The sequence below is a fragment of the Vanessa atalanta genome, chromosome Z (genome assembly GCF_905147765.1).
Source record: "Vanessa atalanta chromosome Z, ilVanAtal1.2, whole genome shotgun sequence".
Taxonomy (NCBI): domain Eukaryota; kingdom Metazoa; phylum Arthropoda; class Insecta; order Lepidoptera; family Nymphalidae; genus Vanessa; species Vanessa atalanta.
This window is the reverse complement of record NC_061902.1, coordinates 13630426-13652432: the sequence shown is the minus strand read 5'-3', so window position 1 is coordinate 13652432 and position 22007 is coordinate 13630426. Positions and strand designations below refer to the sequence as shown.

Below are 22007 nucleotides of genomic sequence, written 5' to 3'. Positions count from 1 at the left end.
TAAAAAACGTAATCTAAGTGGTTTCAATGCTTCAAGAACGATGATTTTTATGTTTAGGATTGTCTCATGACAGAAAATTACTTCGAAGACGTTGAGTTGTAGCAATAACATAATGAAAATTCATGTCAAAGTAAAAAATAAACGCCACTATGGTTAAGGGTGACTTGAGAGCAATTTCCAAACGTTTCAATGCACATTGCATTCAGAAGAAGCCAGGAAATTAGTTGCCGTAAGAGTTGTAACCGAGAGGAAGGCGTTCGCTTGCTTGTAAACGTTATTTGAAAGCAAAGACGGAAGGGATTTCTGACTCTGATTGCACGTATCACTTGTTTCGATCAATGACACGCCTGACTCGACTTGGATGATCTAGAGTGAAATATTGGAACAATTTGTGAATCGCACCAATGTATTACCAGTTTTTTTCATACAGTGAAAGTTAAATAATAATCCTAAAAGTCTGATTTCAATTTCCATTTTTAAATACAGTGAAAAACGGAATTCAATATAGGTACAAATTAAACTTTTTAAAATGAATATAATATTACAAACATAATGTTAACATACAAAATGTTAACAACAAAGCTTATGACTGAAAAATGATTTTACCATCAAGCGACAAATCGGTTTTGGAGACTCGAATAAATTTTATTGAATTTATATTTTTTCATTCATATTTCTGTATCAGTGTTGTATCAGCTTAACATTTTTTTTTTTTTATTTAAATTAAAATACCAGTCGAAAACACTATACTTAAGTTTCTCGGAATACTGTACAGTTAAAGCACTCGTATTGGAGTTAGTTCGTTAGTTGTTGTATCGAATAAAACCTATTATAACATATAACTCTGATTTGTGGTCTTATCTTGGCTAAATCAATTTATTAAAGTCTCGTGTTAATAAAGATATGATATTACTTATCATAATTAGCTTATTAAGTTATTAATCAATGAAATAGTATGACAGCAGAAATGAAAAAATGCTTGAGGTTTTTATTCGTTGGTTTTATGATAGTTTAAATGTTCATTTCATTATTATATAGTAGACGTTCCTGGGTGTTGTTTATGGTAGATTTGGGACTTTTTTACATTAAATGTAATACCAGCTGATAATGTGAATCTGTGAGCTTACTTATCCAGAATATTCAGATTTTAAGAACAATCAAGACCATATTTATAATAGGAATAATATTATAAATAACTAAATGAATTAGTTTCGTTTATTATTCTGAACTTACTTTTTAAAATATTTAAAAAATCAACAATATATATATATATATATATATAAACTAATAAATAAAATGAAATTTAAGTAGCTGTACAAATTTAAAATTACCATTATATCACCGTTTATATTGACAATATAATTACACAAAGCAAATTTTAACAAATATTTTCTTAATTACATGAAGTTAAGAAAAAACATAACACGCCATCTAGCGGAACGTCGCGTATACACTATGAACTAAATAGGCGGCGAAAGTTCATGCTTTGAGACATTATAGTATAATGCCCTCTATCGTATTATGTGAGAACTAGGTCCAAAGCTTCGTCATTTCCTATTCTTTTGATGGTTCAACTTTTCAAATTCGTACGAAAGTGGTGCTATTGGTGCAATTGTTACCAGATTACCGCTACTTATTTCATAAAATTACTTATTGAAATATAATGCAGTAAGCACAATGCTATGATCATAAAATATCCTATATACTGCAAAGTTACAATGAGAAAGGGTTTTAAAAATTTGGAAAAAGCAAGTTCGTGTGTTTTTGTAAGAAAAATACAGCTCATTCCTGTAATTATTATTAAAAATTTCTCTTACAAAGACTAGAATATTTTGTACTATCGTAAGTCAATATTTACTTTAATTGATCCGAGACCACTTCTTATTGTTTACGAATAATGTTTAGTATAAAATTATTATCCTTTATTAAAAACATGTTTTGATTTCTGTATATTTCTTTAATCATTATAACATGCCAATTCTATGCTTACTATAATTTTTAAATATTGTTTGTTGTTTTGTTGTGTACAATTGTTTTAAATATGTAATAGTTCCGCGTAAGTTCGATATTTACCCGTTTTTGTTCTTACCGATATTATAGCTTCACTCCTCTCATTTATCACCAAAACAAAAAAAAATAATTAAAACTATTGAAAATTTATAAATAATTTTAAAATGTACAAACAGTTACTTTTTCTTTTTATCTGCTTTTAATTTATAAGCCAACTGAGACTCTAGCATCTGCATGTAGTCCAGATACTTTTTACCCCACGGGGAGTATGTCTCGTACCATTCTTTATACATATCATAGTCTGCCTCGCCCGTGTAAACAACTCCCTCAAAATCTAAAACAGCATTGATAATTTCTTCAGGCTGTAAAGGCTTGTAGTATAGTTCTGCAACACGCTTGCCATTCATCAATTTATCGATAGCTTTTCTTATAGAATTTATATCATAACCTCGTAAAACCTGTGCGACACAGTGAACATTAAACTCACGATTCATTCCGTGATATTTCATTAGTATTTTAGTTAGGATATATGAAATACTTCCGTAATCCGTTCTCGGCAAAAGAATTAATGAAGGAAAAACTTTGTACATAGGTCCATTTTTTGCCAACCAGGGTTCTGTTGCAGTCCCTAATATTAAAATTTTATCTTCACTGGGAATGAGCGGCTTGATTATCTCTTTAAAAAAATCTCTCTGAAGACGCTTAGGGTCGAACATTTTTTCTTCTTTTGGTACTTTCTTACAGAAAATTTTATCAGCGTTATCAACAAAAATAATAGTGGGTTGCATTAATCTACTTATTCTGTTAACGTACGCAAACATCGTTTTCAAATTTTTCGGTCCTGGAAATTTATCATACACGTTCATCGGCGATAAATCTATAAGTATAGAATTAGTTTCCGTCGCGATTGCATATATCAATGTCTTTTTACCAGAACCTTTAGGTCCGACAAGTAATTGAGAGCGAACTGCATTTGGACACGATGATCCAAGTGTCAGTAAACATCGTAATCTGACTTGTTCTTTAACATCGCCTAAGCACGCTGGTGGAAAACTTGGTGTCCAAAGTACTGCACGTGTATCAGCAGCAGCATAATTTGTATCTCCCCAATAATCATCTAATGTAATGTGTTCATATTTTCTTATAATACCTTCATCGACTAAAGCTTGGAACATAGCCGCTGGTGAAACCTTGTCTGGCCTTGGCACCTTTGGTTTTTTTGGTTTCTTTCTTTTTTTGCTCTGTGGAGGTTTAGCAATACCAGCTGCCTGATAGTCCAATTTCAGAGAGTTTTTAAGCATGTTTAGCTCTAATCTCATTAGTTCATCGACAACTGGACGTAATTTTAACTGCAAGTCTTGATAAGCATTTTCTGTAATTAGTTTTGATATATAACCACGTATGACATCTAAAGGAGGATCTCTTGTATCTGTGTCTTTCCACTGATTTTGATATTTGTCCCAAGCCTCATGTACCTGTCTGATATTTGTACCAATTGTAATATAAACACCTGGATCATTATCAGGATTAAGTCGTGCCTTTTTATAATCAAGTAATCTTTTTTCTTCTTTTAACTTAGCTTCTAATTTTAATCTTTTTTCTTCCTCGCGAGCTGCTAATTTTTCCGCTTTAATCTGTTCTTTACTTTTTTGTGCACCTTCTGATTTTAGTCGTTTCTCTTCTTCTGTTCGCCACTCAATATACTCTTCTATAGTGAATGTTTCCCCTGTAACAATCAGTATAGAGCCCCCTTCTTCGGGAAAAGGAAATTCATCAAATAGTCTTACTTCATCGTACCATTCACGAAACCATTGCCTGATTTCGGCTGATATATCTTCCATCATGTCTCCTTCTCTCAATCTAACTACACGACTATTTTCTTTAAGATTTTCTGCAAGCCAATTTTCATAATATTTATTTCTAAATTCACGTCGAGTTTCTTTAACCTTTTTTAATTTCTCCTTTGCTGAGGGTGGTACCCAAGATGGTATTATCATATCAAGCTTTTCCTTTTGCATATTCATAGATACATGTTCTCGCTTAAGTTCCATAAATCGCCTGTATATTTTTTGGATAAAAGAAGCTGCCCTCGTTCTTAGTTCTTCGCTAGCCTGTGGTGCTTTTAAACCAGCAAGTTCAAGATATAAGTCTCTATCCTTATTAAAAGTATGAGTCCTTTCTCGTATAGTATATCTCGACCGTTCCATCCGCTGAATATTTAATATATGTTCATTATATTCTTGTTGAAGTTTTAATTCCTCTAATTCTTCTGGGGACAAATGTAAAGACTCGGAATCAGATAATACAATTTCTTCTCCCATAGCCAATTTTCTTTTCATCTCAGCTTCTTTTTCTAGGCGTATTCGTTCTTCTTCTTCTAACCTTTCTTGTTCTCGACGTTCAATTTCAGAGGCTGTTGGGGTCGGATCGCCTATTCGGTTACCAGCAAAAATTTGATCGATAATATATTGCATTTCTTTTTGTCTGATTTCGTATGGATAATGAAATGGACAAAGTATTTGAATATCTTGTGGCACCATGAGTAATTGTTGCAGTGCATTATCAGGATATGTAAACTCGAAAATCTCTACTTCCTCTAGAGTTGTTTTCAGTTCAAGGATACGACAAGTTATTGCATCAATTAATTTTTTTATAAATGGTCGTCTTTGAACTTGTTCCATTTGATCATAACACTCACATAACTTGTTGTATAAATCACAAAACTTACAATACACTCGAGCAACGATCTCAACCGCGGTTCCTTGAGGCTTGATTCCCACAAAGGCTGAAGCTAATTCTTGTAAGCGTTCATCTTCTAGTATAGCAATTTGCATTTGTTCTTTAATTTTCAGCCATTGCTCGTAATAAGTTACATTCGACATGATGGATATTAAATTATATTGTCATTTACTATTAATATCAGGTAATTTTTATTTAAAAAAAAAAAAAATCGAAATATTTAATAAACTAAGAACATGTTTACAATATATATTGTGACATATTATTCTGTCATTTACGGGCTAAACGCTAACAAAAAAGGTTTTAAAAAATAATAGAGACCATACTAAAAACGGACATTAAAAAAATCTGGGTGGATGGATGGATGGATATGGATTTTGATGCGGTTTTTTAATAGATAGGGTGATTCAAGATGATTTAAATACGTATAATACTGAATATTATACGATATTAGAGTAGTATTATTAGACTGAGCATTACACCCGTGCGAAACCAGGGAGGGTCACTAGTTTAAAATATGAAAAGTGTGATATATTCTTACATCCAAATCCAGTTATTTATTTTTGCGATGTTTATATAAAGATTCTACGGTCGACTATTGGTCAATTCGACCGTTATTAATGTAATAAAAGCATGAGATATATTAATTTGAAAGACACGTTTAACTAAAAGTAAAGGAAGTAAAATTACCCTGCATGGCTAAGACCGCCTCTCCCTTTGTGGAGAAGGTTTGCTTATTTCACCACGCTGCTCAAATGCGGCTTAGTGGATACACACGTGGTAGGATTTCATTGAAATCAGTCACATGCAGGTTTCATCGCGATGTTTTTTTTCACTGCCAAGCATGAGATAAATTATAAACATAAATTAATCACATGGAAACTCAGTGGTGCTTGCCAGGATTTGAACCCGCAATCGATTCACATGCAAACGTTCTAACCACTGGGCTATCTCGAATCGTATAGTCTGTAGCCACTATGTAATAATGTATGTATCTGCTTCTGTCGTTTCTTGGTGCAATTATATCATATACTCCCAAGCAATTTATTTCTTATATCTTGTTCTTTAAAACGTAGGGTCTAACAATACTACGCGGCCCCCGGCGCTGGTTACAATAAAAATGTTTCAAGTGTGCCTCCGTACGTTCCATTGAACATTAGAATCGGCGCACGCGCTCGTCTCTCGCTTCCGGCGAATGACGCGTGCCACTTTTCCTTATTTGGTGCCAGTTATAAGAGGTAGCGGGTAACTTTAACTTGAGTGGACTATTTTAATGCAAACTTAAATGTAAACCACGATGTAAACTTTAAAAACAATTGTCCTATTTTACTATTTTAAATTTATCTGATATTAAAATAGTATAAAGTATTCATCATACATGTATATAAATTGATTTAAAAAAAGAAAAAGGAATGATGAAATTATTGTTACGAAAATAATAAACCATAAATGAGTACATTTTAGTTTTTGTAATAAATAAGTATTTTTGAATAGTAAGCTTTAGTAAGATTTTAACCGGTTTATGTTTTTTTAAATTTTCAGTTTTTTAATATTGGTAAACTTGGTATTCAAGTTACTGATTGATACTTATATCGTATGAGTATATTGTATATAAATGAACAAGATTAAGATTTTAGGGTCTATAACGACGATTGGAGGTACTTAAATTTGCAGACATCTTAATTTGTTGTATTAATATTATCACTGCAAAACTTTGTGGTTCGTTGTATGTTTACTAAAACGTTACGCTCGATGGATCTGAGTATTTCTAGACAAGTATGTCGTGAAATAGAAGATTTTAAAATTAATATATATGTGGTTTTTATAAAAATAATAAAAAAATTAAAAATTTTGATTTAAGAAGTCCTTCATAATCATTTAAACGCCATAGCTTATGAGTAGTACCGAAATTTTGGAAGAGTATCGTCCAAAATGCAACGTAACATTGATTTATTCTCTATCCCTCCGATGTATTCATTTCGGGTGTAGAAATTTTAGCCATTAATTTTGTTAACTCTGTCTCGGGCAATAAAGCCGACTTGGCGAGGGTTAAAGGGATCAATGCTGTTAGTTTATAGAGTTTAACTTTGCTTTGATTGTTCATTTCTTTACTTCGAATTGTAGGTATTTTTTATTTTATTTCTTGCCCAATTATGCTATTTGTATAAACGGTTATCGTGACATTTATTGTATATGTGCTTGACACTTACACTAACATTTATTCACGAAACGATATCACATAGTTTTACAACTTATATGTATAATAATAAACGCGTCACTAACACATGTTTAGAACCTAGCAATATACTAAATTAGTCAAAATATTTGCTAATTCACAAAATAATGAACACAAGAACGGTATAATATTACCAGGTGTAGTCGCCAAGAGAAATAAAACAGTGGAAAAATTGACGCCTTTATAGTAATGGAAAGGGAACTAAATATTGATTTATAGTAAATAAATTAACGATAGTTAAGCATTTAATATTTGCAATGTTTGTATTAATGAAGCGAATATTATTCAATACGTCGCATTGTCGTGTTTATATGCCGCGAATACGATAAATCGAATAAACCGTCACCACAGCGAACACTATACATATAAATACAAAAATATATACGTATAATATTATAAATGCGAAAGTAGCTCTGTTTGTCTGTTACGCTTACACGGCTAGCCCATTTAACCGAATTTGATGAAATTTTGGAGGAAGCAAGTTTGAATCCCAAGGATAGAAATATCCTAGTCTTTATATCTAAAACCAGACGACCAACCAATAAAAGGCGAGCTGAGCTGCGAGCGACAGCTATGAATTTAATATGTTTCAAAATTTCATTTGTTTTTATGTAATTAATAACTATGTATTTTTTTTATATATGTATTTAATATGACGTAGCTAGCTCTTTCATATAGCTATATATATAGGTTTATAGCTAGACTATTTCAATGATCTGTGTTATGGCGTCCTCATCAAGCCTACGCTTGTAGACTGACAAAGATTTAATTATATTAAGTCAATTTAAAATCGTTACAAGTCAATTTATGAAACCTGATGATAAACTTACAAAGTTTTATTCTCACGAGACCATCACCATTAGTTGCACCGTGGTTAATTTGGACTCGTGATAAATTGGTCACGGCCCCACCCATCCAGTTAGCGACTTGGAGCAGCGGAACCGACCCACAGTTTGATTGACTGAATAATGCACCGCTAACTGTCAAATGATCATCCACGACGGATTATGGATCGCCAATATTAGAAATTGAATACCTATAAAGAATTACTAGTTTAAGGATTGGAATTTACAATTTTATTATTATCTTTCGTTTACTATTGTATTTGATATATATATATTACTAGCGATCGAGTTTCTAACTAGTTATTGTTCGTATAATAGTTATTGATTCGTGGAAAAGATATAAATTCACATGTTAGAACATATTTTTTTTACTCTACTTTTATTCTATTTTTTTTTAATTATTTGGTAAAACGCTCGCCAAACACAAGCCAAACAAAAGAAAAAAAAATCGCTGTAGAGAGGATATAAAATTACTGACCGGTTTTTTTCTGCCTTTAGATAATTAATCTTAATACATGTAAACTATTATGATTAAAATATAAAATTTATCTTCCTACCTCTAGAACAAATGTTCTTAGCCACTCGCCTTTATACCGTATGTGTTTCTTTTACAATAGTATTCGTTCTAATTATATTCCTTTATTATAGTTCTTATTATATTCTAATATTTTTACCTACCGTTCTATAGCCTCCTTAAAAATTGTTTAAAAAAAAAACATTTCAATAGATTAAATAACACAAACTAAGCCAAAAAAAAAATGTGTGCTTGGTCTCTGCTCCTGTAATGAACGTGACGCTAATTGGTACATAATAATATTAAACGCATGTCGTGTCTACATCATGAGAAATGTAATCATAGGTATTTTTTGATTGTCATTTTGTTTTGTAGACCTTTGAACATAAAGTAAATAAAAATGAAAACAACCAGAAATTACATCGCAGATAGACAAATTATCAAACACAACAACAATTACGTAATCAAGTCAACCCTTAAATTGTCGGAGTGCATGCCTTTTGTGCCGCGATGAGAAAAAACCAGTCCGATGCACGCTTGTCACCGCAGATTTGCTAACATTTGAAACACGCGCACTCATTCGATACGGGTGGTATCCATTAGACCCCTTACATCGAGCTCTATGCCGTATTATTTAAACGTGATTATTATCTTGAGTGTTTGTTATTTAATATTACACTAGACTTGAAACGGTTGGTTTGTGGTCTTTGACCATGCTTTGTAATGTATTTGTCATCGGCATGTCTAATAATACATGTTGTTATTTTAAAAATCAATGGGTTCGATTCCCAAAAATTATATTATATTTTTTGTTTAGAACTCTTAGCGTTTAAAATTTGTTTTAGTCGAGGATGCCTTGACTTTGTACATATTATAAATAAATAAATAATAACAAAAATAAATAATAATTGAGAGGCCGTTTTGATATCAAAATACCTCTGTTATATTATCTTTGCCATCTTAACGATTTTTACGTTTAATATAAATATCGAGATATATTCATTTCAAATCTTATTAACAAAAAATTGTCAGGTATACCTTAATAAGTTATAGAAATTAATGTAATACATACATTCAAATGCATTCACGCAAGTACAATTAAACAATAAATCAACATATAAAACATACACGCACATAAAACTGCGTTATAACAGCGGCCAGGTGAGCGCTACAGCTGTGATATAATATTTAAACATAATCTATAATTAGTAGAACTAGTGAATAACTTGACAGATTAATCAATCCCAATATCTCAATCTCAATAGAGACACAGTGTATAAAATCTCGAAAGGTAATTGCTAATACAGTTAAAGATTATGTCACTTTCCTTTCAGGAAGAACAACGGAACTGACTCTTGACTCTTTTACGTTGCTCTACTATGCATTTGATAATATATCATTTCGTCTGCGTGAAAATTTTGTAATGATGCAAAATTAATAATGCTGATTTCAAACCGAATTTAAATTCTGATAATTGTGCGTAACGTAGACTGACGTAATAATAAAGAGGTTGAGCAGTTGTTTAAGTATAATGTATCTTTGTGATGCATTCTATAAAATGATATAAAAAAATAAAAAAATACGCTAGATTATTTCGTCAAATATCGCCCCCTACGATTGATCCCATGACGTAAACCATGGAATATTATAGCGACAGCGTATCGAATCGAGTAATTATCATGAAGCACACTAGACTCAAGAGCTCTTAATTATTTAGAAATATGATGTGACGACGCGTGCCGGTGTTTAGTCGCGGTCTCGGCGGACCAGTAGTAATATTTTAAATACATATATGTTGTATTTTATAATTATTACGTTTAAATTTATCATTATAATTATGAAATAAATTCATTCGTTAAGTGTCTTGTTTATTTAATAATAATAAGTTAGTATGTACAATATCAGCTCAAGTTGTGGTTTCAACCGCTTGAAGCTCAGTTTGCAACGAAAATGCTTCAATAATTTGTATACAAATACTTTTTCCCAACATTACTCCCTCAAAGGATGATAAAAGCATCCTATGCCTTCTTGGGGCTCTCCATACCGAATTTCGTCAAAATCGTTTATTTGGTGAAAAGGCCGTGAAAGCGTAATATAGTTACTTTCGTATAAAAGTATGTATAATATGAGTGCAGCTCAGCATAAGATTTTTATCTTATATTCAAATTTAAAAACACCGCGTGGTTGCCGCAAACACTTAAACACTTATATCCTGAGATTGATGCTTTTAAACGAACAAAAAACATATTTATAATATTAGTATAGATGTATTGTTTGTAGAGTATATTAATATATTAAATTGTCTGATAAAAAAGCATGGAGACCATTGTCTTATAGACCTGATGTTTGAAGGTAACTTAAAAATTCTTAAGACGTATGTAAATAAGAAAATATTAGAAACAAGCTTCACAAGCAATAGCTGGTGTAACGAGAAATATATCTCAGGAGATATTGTTCAAAACATCTGCAACCAAAATACGTAACATTAAAACGCCCCACTGAGCGCGATAACCATCCCTTTGACAGTACTCGGCTAACTTTTAATTGTCTAACCTATCCTTTGAATTCACGCTCCGTTTGCAACTCTAACTTACCGACTGTAATTGTGGCTGTTCGTTTTGCGTAATTTCATATTTAAATTTTTTTTATATATATATTTGATCGTTGGATTCTCGATCATGCTACGATAGTTCTTCCTATTTTGATGGGCTTAAAATTGCGTTTTTGTGTCATTAATAATGCTTTTGTTTTTTTAATGGATGGTGCATATTTCGTTGAACAAATCGTTCAACATTCGTGTGATGACCTAGATGCGGTTATACAGCCACGGCACTTTTTAATATGATAGACATTATTATAATAACAAAAAAGAGGCTTCATTGAATTAAACATATAGAAAATATAGAGACGAAAAAATGACTCTTTTTCTAAGCGATTATCTTTCTTTCTTTCTATTCGGTTTTTATAATAGTATTTCGCACGATTGCTTTTTTATTGTACGATGAAATAAAGTTACGTGGTTGAAGCGTCATTAGTCATTTTTATTAGTTTTTCTCAATGAAATTTACCTAATTCAGACAGTTGTCACCTAGAATTTGGCATTCGATAGTCAATGAATCTACGTTGACCGATGAATGAATTAAAAATTTTAAGTTTATCTTAAGAAATATTTTATAGATAACGCTTGTTATATCATGCAAGATATATGATTACAGAAGATATTCTCTAATTTTAATAGAGTACATACATAGAAATTATGAGGTGTCATGGAACAGGTCTAATATTTTGTTATTAGACTTTTGTTCATAAGACTGTCTGGAAAGCTTCACAACCACCCACCCAATATTTATTCTAATGCTAAATAGCACTATATAGTTATTATGTATTATAAAATTATATCTAACTGACAAAATAACAGAGATAGTCAGTGTTATGGGAGTGCAGAAGGGGCATAACATCTTACGTCTCCAGGGTTTGTGGCACATGACGCAGTATAGGAATTTCTTAATCTCGATAGGCTATGGTGACCATTTACCATCTATGTCTGCCATCTGCCTATAATGATATATAAGGAGCATCTTAAGATACCATAAAATGTCTCTAACTTTCGTAATCAGTTCTTGAACTTAATTAAATGAATAATATCTTATTATATCATTGATCAATGGAGATGTCTGATTTTAATCTGGGTAAGCTCTGGAGTTTACCCAGCATTAACTATTTTGTGATTAATTTGTATTTAGAATTTGTTTAGAAAATATTGTGAGATAAACATTATATGCTTTGAAGAATATTCTGCCACCTCACTCTCCACTAATCACACTGCAGCGTCTTGGAGTTGGAACTTCTCCTAAAGAAAAGAGGCAAAAAAATTAAAAAAAGAACGTGTCAATCGTTTAAGGTACACTTATTATAACTATTTTTATTTATTATAGTTTCGTAAAATCTTTAAGTTACTTACCATTTTCTCAAATTTTTTAATCCTTACTGATTATAAAATTGTCTTTTACGCTTATTACTAGATATATACTTCAAAATATGTAACTGATTCCAAATTACGTGCAACCAAAAAAATCGGTCGCTGCAAAACTTGTTGTCCGTAACAATAACATTTTGACCTTGGCAATGAAAAATACTCAAATTTGAATCCATAAGGCGAATTTTGATCTATATAGCAAAGAAATTATGACTTAAACGTTTTTTATACTATTCGTCTTTAGTCTTATAATGGTTTGCGATTTCTAAAGCAAAGATATATCACGAAATCTTTAAATCGTAAATGTCGGTGTTATTTGTAAAGTAAAATAAGATAAAAGCTTAAAGCAATACTTGGTGCCACTATTTGGAAAACCAAGTTCGGTGGGGCGTAACAGCATTAATAAGGGTGAAGTCACAAGGCGAGATAACTAGAAGGGAGAGGCTTTTTACATAGAAAATGCATTGCGAAATAGCTTTATATATTTTGCTAAATTAATATAGTCTTTATGTCGTACACATTAAGAGTTGATGAGATATAGTAATTCAGGGGATCATCGGGACGCCCTTCAAATATATTGTGACTTTAGAGATAATTTTATTCTAGGTACGTTTGTGAAGACATCGTTTGTGAATATAAAGTATCAATTGCTTACTATAGATAGGAAAAATTCACAATATTTCCATGAAAGACGACCTAGACCAATCGAAGTTACGATGAACCTCTCAACAGAATTGTAACATCCTATAATATTAATTGTTTCCCTTTTTCACATTGGATTTTATACAATCTAAACTGAATAGAATGACATTAAAGTAAAATGTTTAGGACAAAATCAGACGATGAATTGTCAACAAAATTATTCTTGTTTTCCACATTTTTATAGCTACATATATCTTAGTTATACTTTTTCTGAGTCTAGGATGATTTTAATCATCATTAACTCTAAAGGTAAAAAATTTAGATTAGTAGCGAAATATAACTCTATGTCATGATATATAGACTTTTATAATTAAATATCAGCGACGTCATAACGTTCATTAAATTAAATTCATAGTTTATAATATAATCGTTGCTTTGCTGAACCGTTTTTTGACAAAATGAGAAGTAAAAATTTAAGGTTATATTTGAGTTCAAAGATAAAATGTGTTTACGTAAAAAATGAGTGAATAGCGGATTTTCTTTTTTATTTCTGACTGATTATCTTTGCAGTTTTATAAAAAAAAATATAACGTTCTTATAAAATAGTGTAAAAAATTTTGTTTTACCTGAACTCGACTTAATCTTCAAGAGTAAAGTTAAAAATCTTTTTGTGAAATTCTTTCCAATTTAAACAGATTTTGGGAGTTTACGAATATAACTATGAAATGTAAAGTTAAACTATACTAATATTATAAGGCAGACCAACTGACACTAATATCAAGAATTACTAGTACGCTTTGAAAAATATTTCTAGAACATAGAAGATAATAAAACGTGACCCTGTGACCCACGGAGACGGGGCAGTAACGAGGGTCAGATAGTATCTAGTAAAATATATGACTTTCGCTTAATTAGCTTAGATACACGTTCTAAAGAAAAAAAGTCGTATACGACTAGTTTACACTACAGACTAGCGCCTAAGCGTCCATAGGTATCTTCACTTCACTGTCTGGCCTAGGCAGAAGAAAAACACCTCGGTCTGCAGCACGTTTGAAGCGTGGAAATACGACAAATCAACAAGCTACCGAATACTCCGATACATTTAAAATATTGAATAGAGAGATGCAAAGAGAAAAAAGAATTGCATGTACATAAAGGAATGATATCTTTAATTTTGCTAGTAATATATATAATATCAGAATGTATAAGTAAATATATAATAATATCAGAAATTAATGATGTTTCAAAACGGAATCATTTATGAATTAAGCTCAATTAAATTAATGCTTAAGATGTAATAAAGTAAATGGATGAAAAAAAAAATACACGGTCTCTATCAAAAATATAAGACTTTTATCTTGCATCACTAACCTGAACATTTCGTTGCTCTCAGTGTATCAGACAGGGTTGAAGAAGATGTATAGCCCTTAGTGATGCCACCTGACAGCTTGTCTGAACCTGAAAAATTATTTTTGATGAAGAAACCTTTTAAGTATTTTTTTAGTACTTTGTTTCTATAAATTACCAAACAACTCAAAAATTCCCAAAAAAAAAACAAATTCTCCCACGCGTATAAAAAGTTAATGCATCATTCTAAATCGGAATCACTCGGCGCAATATGTTTTGTAACTATTTATTTATTGTATAAATATGCTGAGGCACTGGTGGGTCGAGCAGAACGCATAAATCTCACCCGCGAGGGGGACAGCGCATCATTACTGGTGTTTCTTTCGCACAATTAAGTGTTCATTGTCCCCGCCACGGTTCCCATGAAATGGCTGACATAACAAACGGATAGGAAGCTTGCGCGCGCGCATCATCGACGCGCGCCATCTATTGTCATGATATCGAACTAAAAATGATGTCACTCAATCTGACCTATTATCATTCCTGATTTATACTTCACGCGCGAGTGCCCATTGATTGTACAATAATTGTTTGTTTGTAGGGATAATTCAAGGGATGACTGTGAGAGTTTTCGTTTGCGGATGACTTTATTGGATTAGTGGTGTTAATGTTTAATAATCTATTTGGTTTTGACTCCCTTCCTTTATTCAAATATCAAATATGTGTTTGTTTAATTTAAAATTATACTCCAAATGTTCTTGTATTATGAAATTGATATTCTTTTATAATTATTTTTAAAAGATTTTAATATTTTTAAAATAACCGTATTTTCTCTTCTACTTCGTGTTCTGGAGTTACACGTGCTTTTTTAATGTTTTTACGAAATTTAACCAAGAATTCTGTTTTTTTTTTCTATATAATTCCGTCATTTCCGTTCTGATATGATAACCGATATTCCGTTATAATAACCGTCCATTTTGAGTATTTTTCATAATTAATACCAACGAGACTCTCGGCTATTTCTTTATTTTTATTATAGAAAGATACCTGCTAATTTTCTTACGCCAGATCTTCTCATGGTGACAATTCTCCTAACAAAATATCACTTTGTCGCAATCGAAACGATACAATTTTTAACCGTTTTCTATTTTATTAACACAACGATTTATTTTCGGTCGAAATAGAATCGGGAACGCATCATAACCGTTTTAAATTTATAGTATTAGCCCCTGATTACGATTCAATTGAAGTTTATTTTTGTAAGGAATAGAATTCGTAGCGTACCGTAACTATTGCAAATTAGAGGAATTGGTCAGAGTACTATTTAATTGTAATTTTTACTTTAACTATCAATAAGTAAGTGTTTTTTTTAAATTAATAAATGTAGTCGATTAAAATTTACGAAAAATTATAGTGATGAATGATCGCATACTTATCAAATATCATTTGTTCTAACGATTGTTCTATGAAGAATTCTTACGAGAAATGGGCAGCGAATCATAATTTTTAAAATAATAAATAAAATGATCCGTTCATAATATACGCACATGTAGAACGTGCATACGTATGAGAGTTGTTAACTATCCCAATCGGGCAAGCCCTGTTCTCTAATGAATATAAATTACGAAACAACAAACCGACCCCAGCCCTTTCGTTACGCAATAAACATTAAAAAAATCAATATACGCGTATCAGGCCAGTTGCAACATGATTTATTGAAATATATTTTATCACGATACGATCTAAAGTACGGTATCATAATTGATGACGATTGTACCAGATTATGGATATAACGCACTCGTGTTTTGTACACTCGTGTTCGGTACGTTTTCAGTGAGTGAGGGCGTTCTGTAATCATTTTCGTGTTAACAACTCTTTAAGTTAGCCCTCCGGGGCTTATAAATTTTAATACGTAGCTCTTAATGACTATAAGATTAGGGTTGGACTTTAAACGTGGCGCATGGATTTTTGCACTTATTTGAATATTATGCTAATAGGTTACGCTCAGTCGCTTTCTTGTTTGTTATTCTTGGCTCGAGTTGAATATTTATCAAACCGTAACTTAGGAAGGAGGAACGTATTACGAGCAAGATATCAATATATCTTTTTTTATTAAAAAACATTGTTTTTAATATTAGAAGTAAATGTATATGAAAGATCTTATTAGACAACGAAATGTAATAATGTCTTATGTAAGTAAAAAAAAATTATATTCGAAATGTTTAAGTTTAGAACACTACTATTATTCGAATTAAACTGATTTTCAGCTGAAAGTTTTCGTGATGTATCTCGGTATTTTTCTTTTTAAATAATTAGGTGGACTGGCACATGGGTCCCCTAATATTAGGTCAACATACCCCATAGACATTGGCATTGCCATTTAACCATCCCTTACATCGTCTATGCACCACCAACCTCAGTAACTAAGTCCTTTTATCGAAATTAGCAAGTTTACACTCAACGTTTAAACCGGAACAGAAGAATACCATTTATTGCTGTTTGGTAGTAGAATAAGTGCTGCGTGGGTGATACCTACCAAGGTATGGGCCTGTACAAAGTCCTGCTACTACCACCAAGTAAATAAATGTAGAAACTATATTTGTATTCATTTTAACCCATCGCATTAGAAAGAGAGAGACATAATTTCTACTTGAAATTCAATAAATAATTAATTGCATTCCAAAATTTGTTCGTAAGTACTCGGTAAGGTTAAAATATTTAGATCGTTATTTATTAAAATAGTTTAGTGCATAGATTGTATATATCAGGACTATAGTGTCGATTAGTAAATTACATAATTATTTTAAAACAGCACCAACTTTTAACCCTTAGCATAATGAATGCTCTGGCGGTTTCGAAATATTTAAAGAGTCGCGAAAAATATATTTCAAGTGAGTTTTATAATAGACCGCCGCGAGACAAGATAAAAGCTCTTGGAGAAAATCTACAATTTTCAGTAATTTTTTTTTAGGTGAAAAAGTGTATTGTGTCATTGTGGTGAACTCGCTTTTTTACCTCGCCTCTTCTTGTTTTATTATAAAAAAACGTTCATATTATAAAGTATGTATAACAATTACTCTAACTAAGCTATACGGTTCGTCCAGTTTGAATTTTTTTTTATTAAATATATCAACATATTGTTCGTTTATAAAAAAAAAACATATTTATAAAATAAAAATTAAAGTTAGAAGATGATTGTGGTGTATAAAGATGAAAATTTAAAAAAATATTTGAAAATATAACTGTCTCATATTTAACAAACATTATAATTCAAAATACAACAAATTGTGTAACATGTATAAATACCGGTAAAATAATCGCATTTGGATAACATAAGTTTAAAGATATGCCGTTCGATCAATTCGAGACAGATTTCAAGAATGTAACAGCGATCTCATTTTATCGCCACACTCGGGAATCTAAAACTGAACAAATCATTTATTTCTAAGCCGCTTTGAATATGAACATTTGAAATGCACCGATAGAAATCTGACTGCAAATTTTCCTCACAAGCGCCGCCCTCGTTAAGGCCCGGGAAACGGGATAGCGCACCCCCGGGTAAGTTTCGAAATAATGAACTCAACGAAGATAATAAAATTTTATTTTCCCAACTAGTATTTATAAGGCTACGATGATCCACCGGGGTGAGTGGGCGGGCGTGTCGCCATAGCAACCGTAGGATAAATCCCACACGCCCCCATTTCGCTCCCTTGACAGCGATTGTAATCTGAACAAGAAAGACCCCACCTTGCCTGTACCTACAGCCTCCCTAGCCTTAATCTGAAAGAGTTCAACCACCGTCCACCGCAAATACAACCCTATCTCCTGCTTCTAAGGTTACTAATACAACACTATCGTTCACAATCGATTTAGTTTGTATATGAACACCTACTTCTAGTGTAAAGAGATATACTGAAGTATGTTATGTTGGTCTGGTTTCATTGTAACCCATTTATGCGGGAGATATTTCTTTGTTTTCTAAAACGCAATATCTGTCTCTTTGTTAATGCCTTTTTATTGTTAAGTTTCTTGCCTACGGCTAGCTTGCGTGAAATGTGAAAATTTCAAAAGATTTTATCTCTTTATTAAGTTTAAGTCTAAATAATTTTATTTTATAATATGATTTATCTTATGATATGTAAATTAATAGTTGTCGATTATAAAAAATCGCTGCTCTCTCTCTCTCTCTCTCTCTTCGATCCCAATCTAGGAATGAGTAAAATAGACTAACTAAGATTTAAGTGTTCTATGCGTTTTACCAATAGCTCTGTTAAGCAAATCGTTTTTGTTTATCATAACTTATATTACTTAAAAAATCCACTTTAAATAAATCAACTTTACATTCATAGTTCCGAAAGTGAATTCGCCGATATTCAGCACGATATTCGTTATGGATTCGTAAAAAAGATTTTCAGGAATCCTTATTTAATGCCCTGCAATCCCTAGATTTTACACAGCTCGAACGACGATGTCAACCAATTCAATTTCAAAGTTATGTATATAGATTTATTTCCTCCTTTAAATAGATTACGCTGAACACTTGATGAATTATAAGCAAAAATTAAGCATGTGAAAATTTATTTGTGCTCGCCCAGGTTTGAACTCAGAATCATGTGTTAGAAGTATATCTATCCAATGACCATAGGATATGGTATTTAGTTGAGGATTAAATTACAAATACAGTTTTGTGAATATTATTTTAACTATGTATATAAATCTTATGTCATATTTATTATATTATTAACGGATTGAGAGATTAAGCTTAGAGCTGGATCTTTTGTATGTAGACGTGATCAGCAGTGTATGTTTATGTTAACAAGTAGGAGTTTATGTCTCCGTGAATGACGCGTCGGTTTTAAAAAATAAATGAAAATGTATACAGTATTTAAATGAATTTCCAGTGCAGGCAGTAACTTCATACGCCAATGCAGTTAATATTTAAACGGATATTTCTATCGATACATTTGTGAATATTTTTAACTGAAATGTTAGCATTGCAGTTTGGTAATTTATTTTAGAAAAATATCGTCAAATGTTCGGCAGCCACATGTGTTATTGAATATTACAGTTATAACCTTTAGTCATCAAAATCAGAGTCGCAGAGTCGGTTCACAAGATTTCACGAGTGAGATATGATGTGAGTTTTTACAGAATATCACTGCTGATTTGTGTATAAAATCCTGTAAGACATACATAACGAAACTTTCAATGTAAAGATTGTAAATCAAATATCACTTACATAATGCGATATTCTGTTTTAATAATTGTATTATTTTATTTTTTATAGAAAACATATTATTTTTCCTTAATTCTATATATTTATAATACATAATTGAATTACATCTATCGGTTTAGTTTCCACTTACATAAACAACATAATAAATTAGAAATAATTCGAAATCAGTAATTTGAATAAATAAATAAATACTCACCTAAGCCTTTGTTTTTGTCTATGGAAGCTATCATAGAGTCATCTGTTCTCGTTGTCCTGCCGAAACCGAGGCTTGTGCTCGTTGTATCCTGGCCCAATTGTCCTCCATAAAAGTCACCGAACGCAGTTGCCGTACCCAGCAGCCCAGATCTGTCTTGCAGAGCTGCTTTGGCTTTCTCTACGCTCTGTTTCAGTTGTTCGAACGTGGACTGATGTAAGCGGTAAGGCGGCCATTCTGTAGTCGGCCAGGGGTCTTCTTTTAATGCGCTTCTCTTCAATTCAAGAGCTCCGCCATAGGAGCAGCTACTTTCGTACATTGCCGCTTTGACTCCAGCACGGAGTGTGGAGCACGCTTTGACTCCACACTTCAGTCCACGGATGTCAACCCTGAAACAAACAAAAAAGGTTTTTTAAAACTATTTTTGCAACACTGAATATTACGCTGAAACACGAATATCACCTTTTATTAATGTTTGTTTTTTTACAAATAGAATATGTTTTTGTTAAAAAATAAATTGAGATTTCTATACATTTAATTATTGAAATTAAAATGTTTACATACAATATGTCTTTTTTATTTATTATAATTATTATACGACGATATATAATTGATACGTTTAACAAATAAATTTTAAGTACGAGGATTTTTAATAACCTTGTTTTTTTTTAAAAAAAATTTACATTTATTTCTTTGTTTAAATAAAAAAAAAAATAATAACCAAAGTATATTCGTATCATGTCACAAGAGACTTGATTATGATTTGTAGATTATTTATAAATATGGGAATGTCTTATTATTGCACTTAGTGTCGTAATGCCCTTGTCAACTAACTCCGTGCCTCGGAAAGCACGTTAGGCCGTCAGTTCCGGCTATTATTATACACATCATTATAATCACTTACTCGTTGGTACCTACACGTAGATTATCATATCCTTTACCTGTTTCTACTTAGTATTTACTAAGTAATTTCCGTCTGCGGGGGTAGGGGGGAGTAAACGAATACCTGAGTAGGTTTTATCTGCCTACCTACTTTTTTTCAATACCAATATATTATATAAAAGTATCATATGCGCAATTCCAGATAATATGTAATATATTTATGTATATATAATCTATGTCTGAGCTGAATTTCATACAAATCTGTTGTGATTTTAGAACGGATCTCCAAACTTTCGCTTTTATGATATTAGTAAGATACGCTCTGCATTGCGGTTTCACTTATAAAATTGTATTATATTTAGCATTGATTAAATTTTAATGAAATAATAGTTACACGATACCTTGAAATACTGCCTATGATGATCATACCATTGTTTACATTTGAAGATTATTAAGAAATATTGGTTTTCATAGCCTTAAAAAAGTAATATTAATTTAAAAAGGAATTTATAACGTAATTACAGACTTAAACTTTAATTGAATTCATTTGCATATATTTATTACAAAACCCTTCGACCTCAACTCAAACATATCGCTTAATAACTTTAATACATAAAGTGTATATTACTCATAACATTTTGTTTTCAATTCATCATTTTATCATGAAAAGACAGAGACACATTGATGTTTCCGTTTCAACTTTGAATATTCAAAATAATATAAACAAGGAATCTCACCTCATATCGGATATTCTTTTTCGTTTCGGTCGCTTTCCGTCTTTCTTATTCTTATCCGTGGTGACGTTTTTAATTGTGGTATCACATTTCAGTGATACCACTTTACGTTGAACATTCACCGTTTTAATGCGAAGACCAGAAGGTATTAAAGGGAATTACCCTTAAGGGAACATTATCACTAATTTTCCAAGAACATCATACACTTTCACATATCGAATAGAGAGTTTTGAAGCAGTTCTGGAAGGGATTTTGACAATTCACCGTTTGAATCTGACAGTGTTAATGACCCCGAGGCGAGGAGGTGCTGGACAAATATTGCCTTATTGATCTTAATTTAGAAATCTAGTTAGATATAGTGATGATATCGTGATGATGTCCTTCCGACGACTGTGTGTAACGCGCCTGCGCTGTGCGCCATAGCATTCAAATTGATTGCATCCGGCGTAAGGGAAATGTGTCGTATAACCAATTTATATTTGCTGCTCGATTTGACCACAACGTTGCGCAAACTTTCCAAGGCTTGTATATTTCTTTTGTATTCATATTATTTCTTGATTTCTCAAATGTATTCATAGTTTTTTTTTTATGATTTATAAACGATTTATTATTAAAGATTAAACTACATATATGTCATAACGTCGCTTGACAAG

General features: G+C 31.7%; 1 protein-coding gene across 2 annotated transcripts in view; it reads right to left on the bottom strand.

The window, feature by feature from the left end:
* LOC125076168 (DNA-binding protein D-ETS-3) overlaps positions 1–21728 on the bottom strand; it is a 74796-nt gene extending 53068 nt beyond the window's left edge. For both annotated transcript variants that reach the window (XM_047688159.1, XM_047688160.1), the window contains exons 1-3: positions 21358–21728; positions 19742–20127; positions 14334–14420 (exon numbers count right to left, since the gene is read on the bottom strand). In XM_047688159.1, the coding sequence (XP_047544115.1) occupies positions 14334–14420; positions 19742–20127; positions 21358–21362 (478 nt within the window). In that variant the 5' untranslated portion in view covers positions 21363–21728. The remainder of the gene's footprint in view (positions 1–14333; positions 14421–19741; positions 20128–21357) is intronic.
* Between the last annotated feature and the right edge of the window lie 279 nt (positions 21729–22007).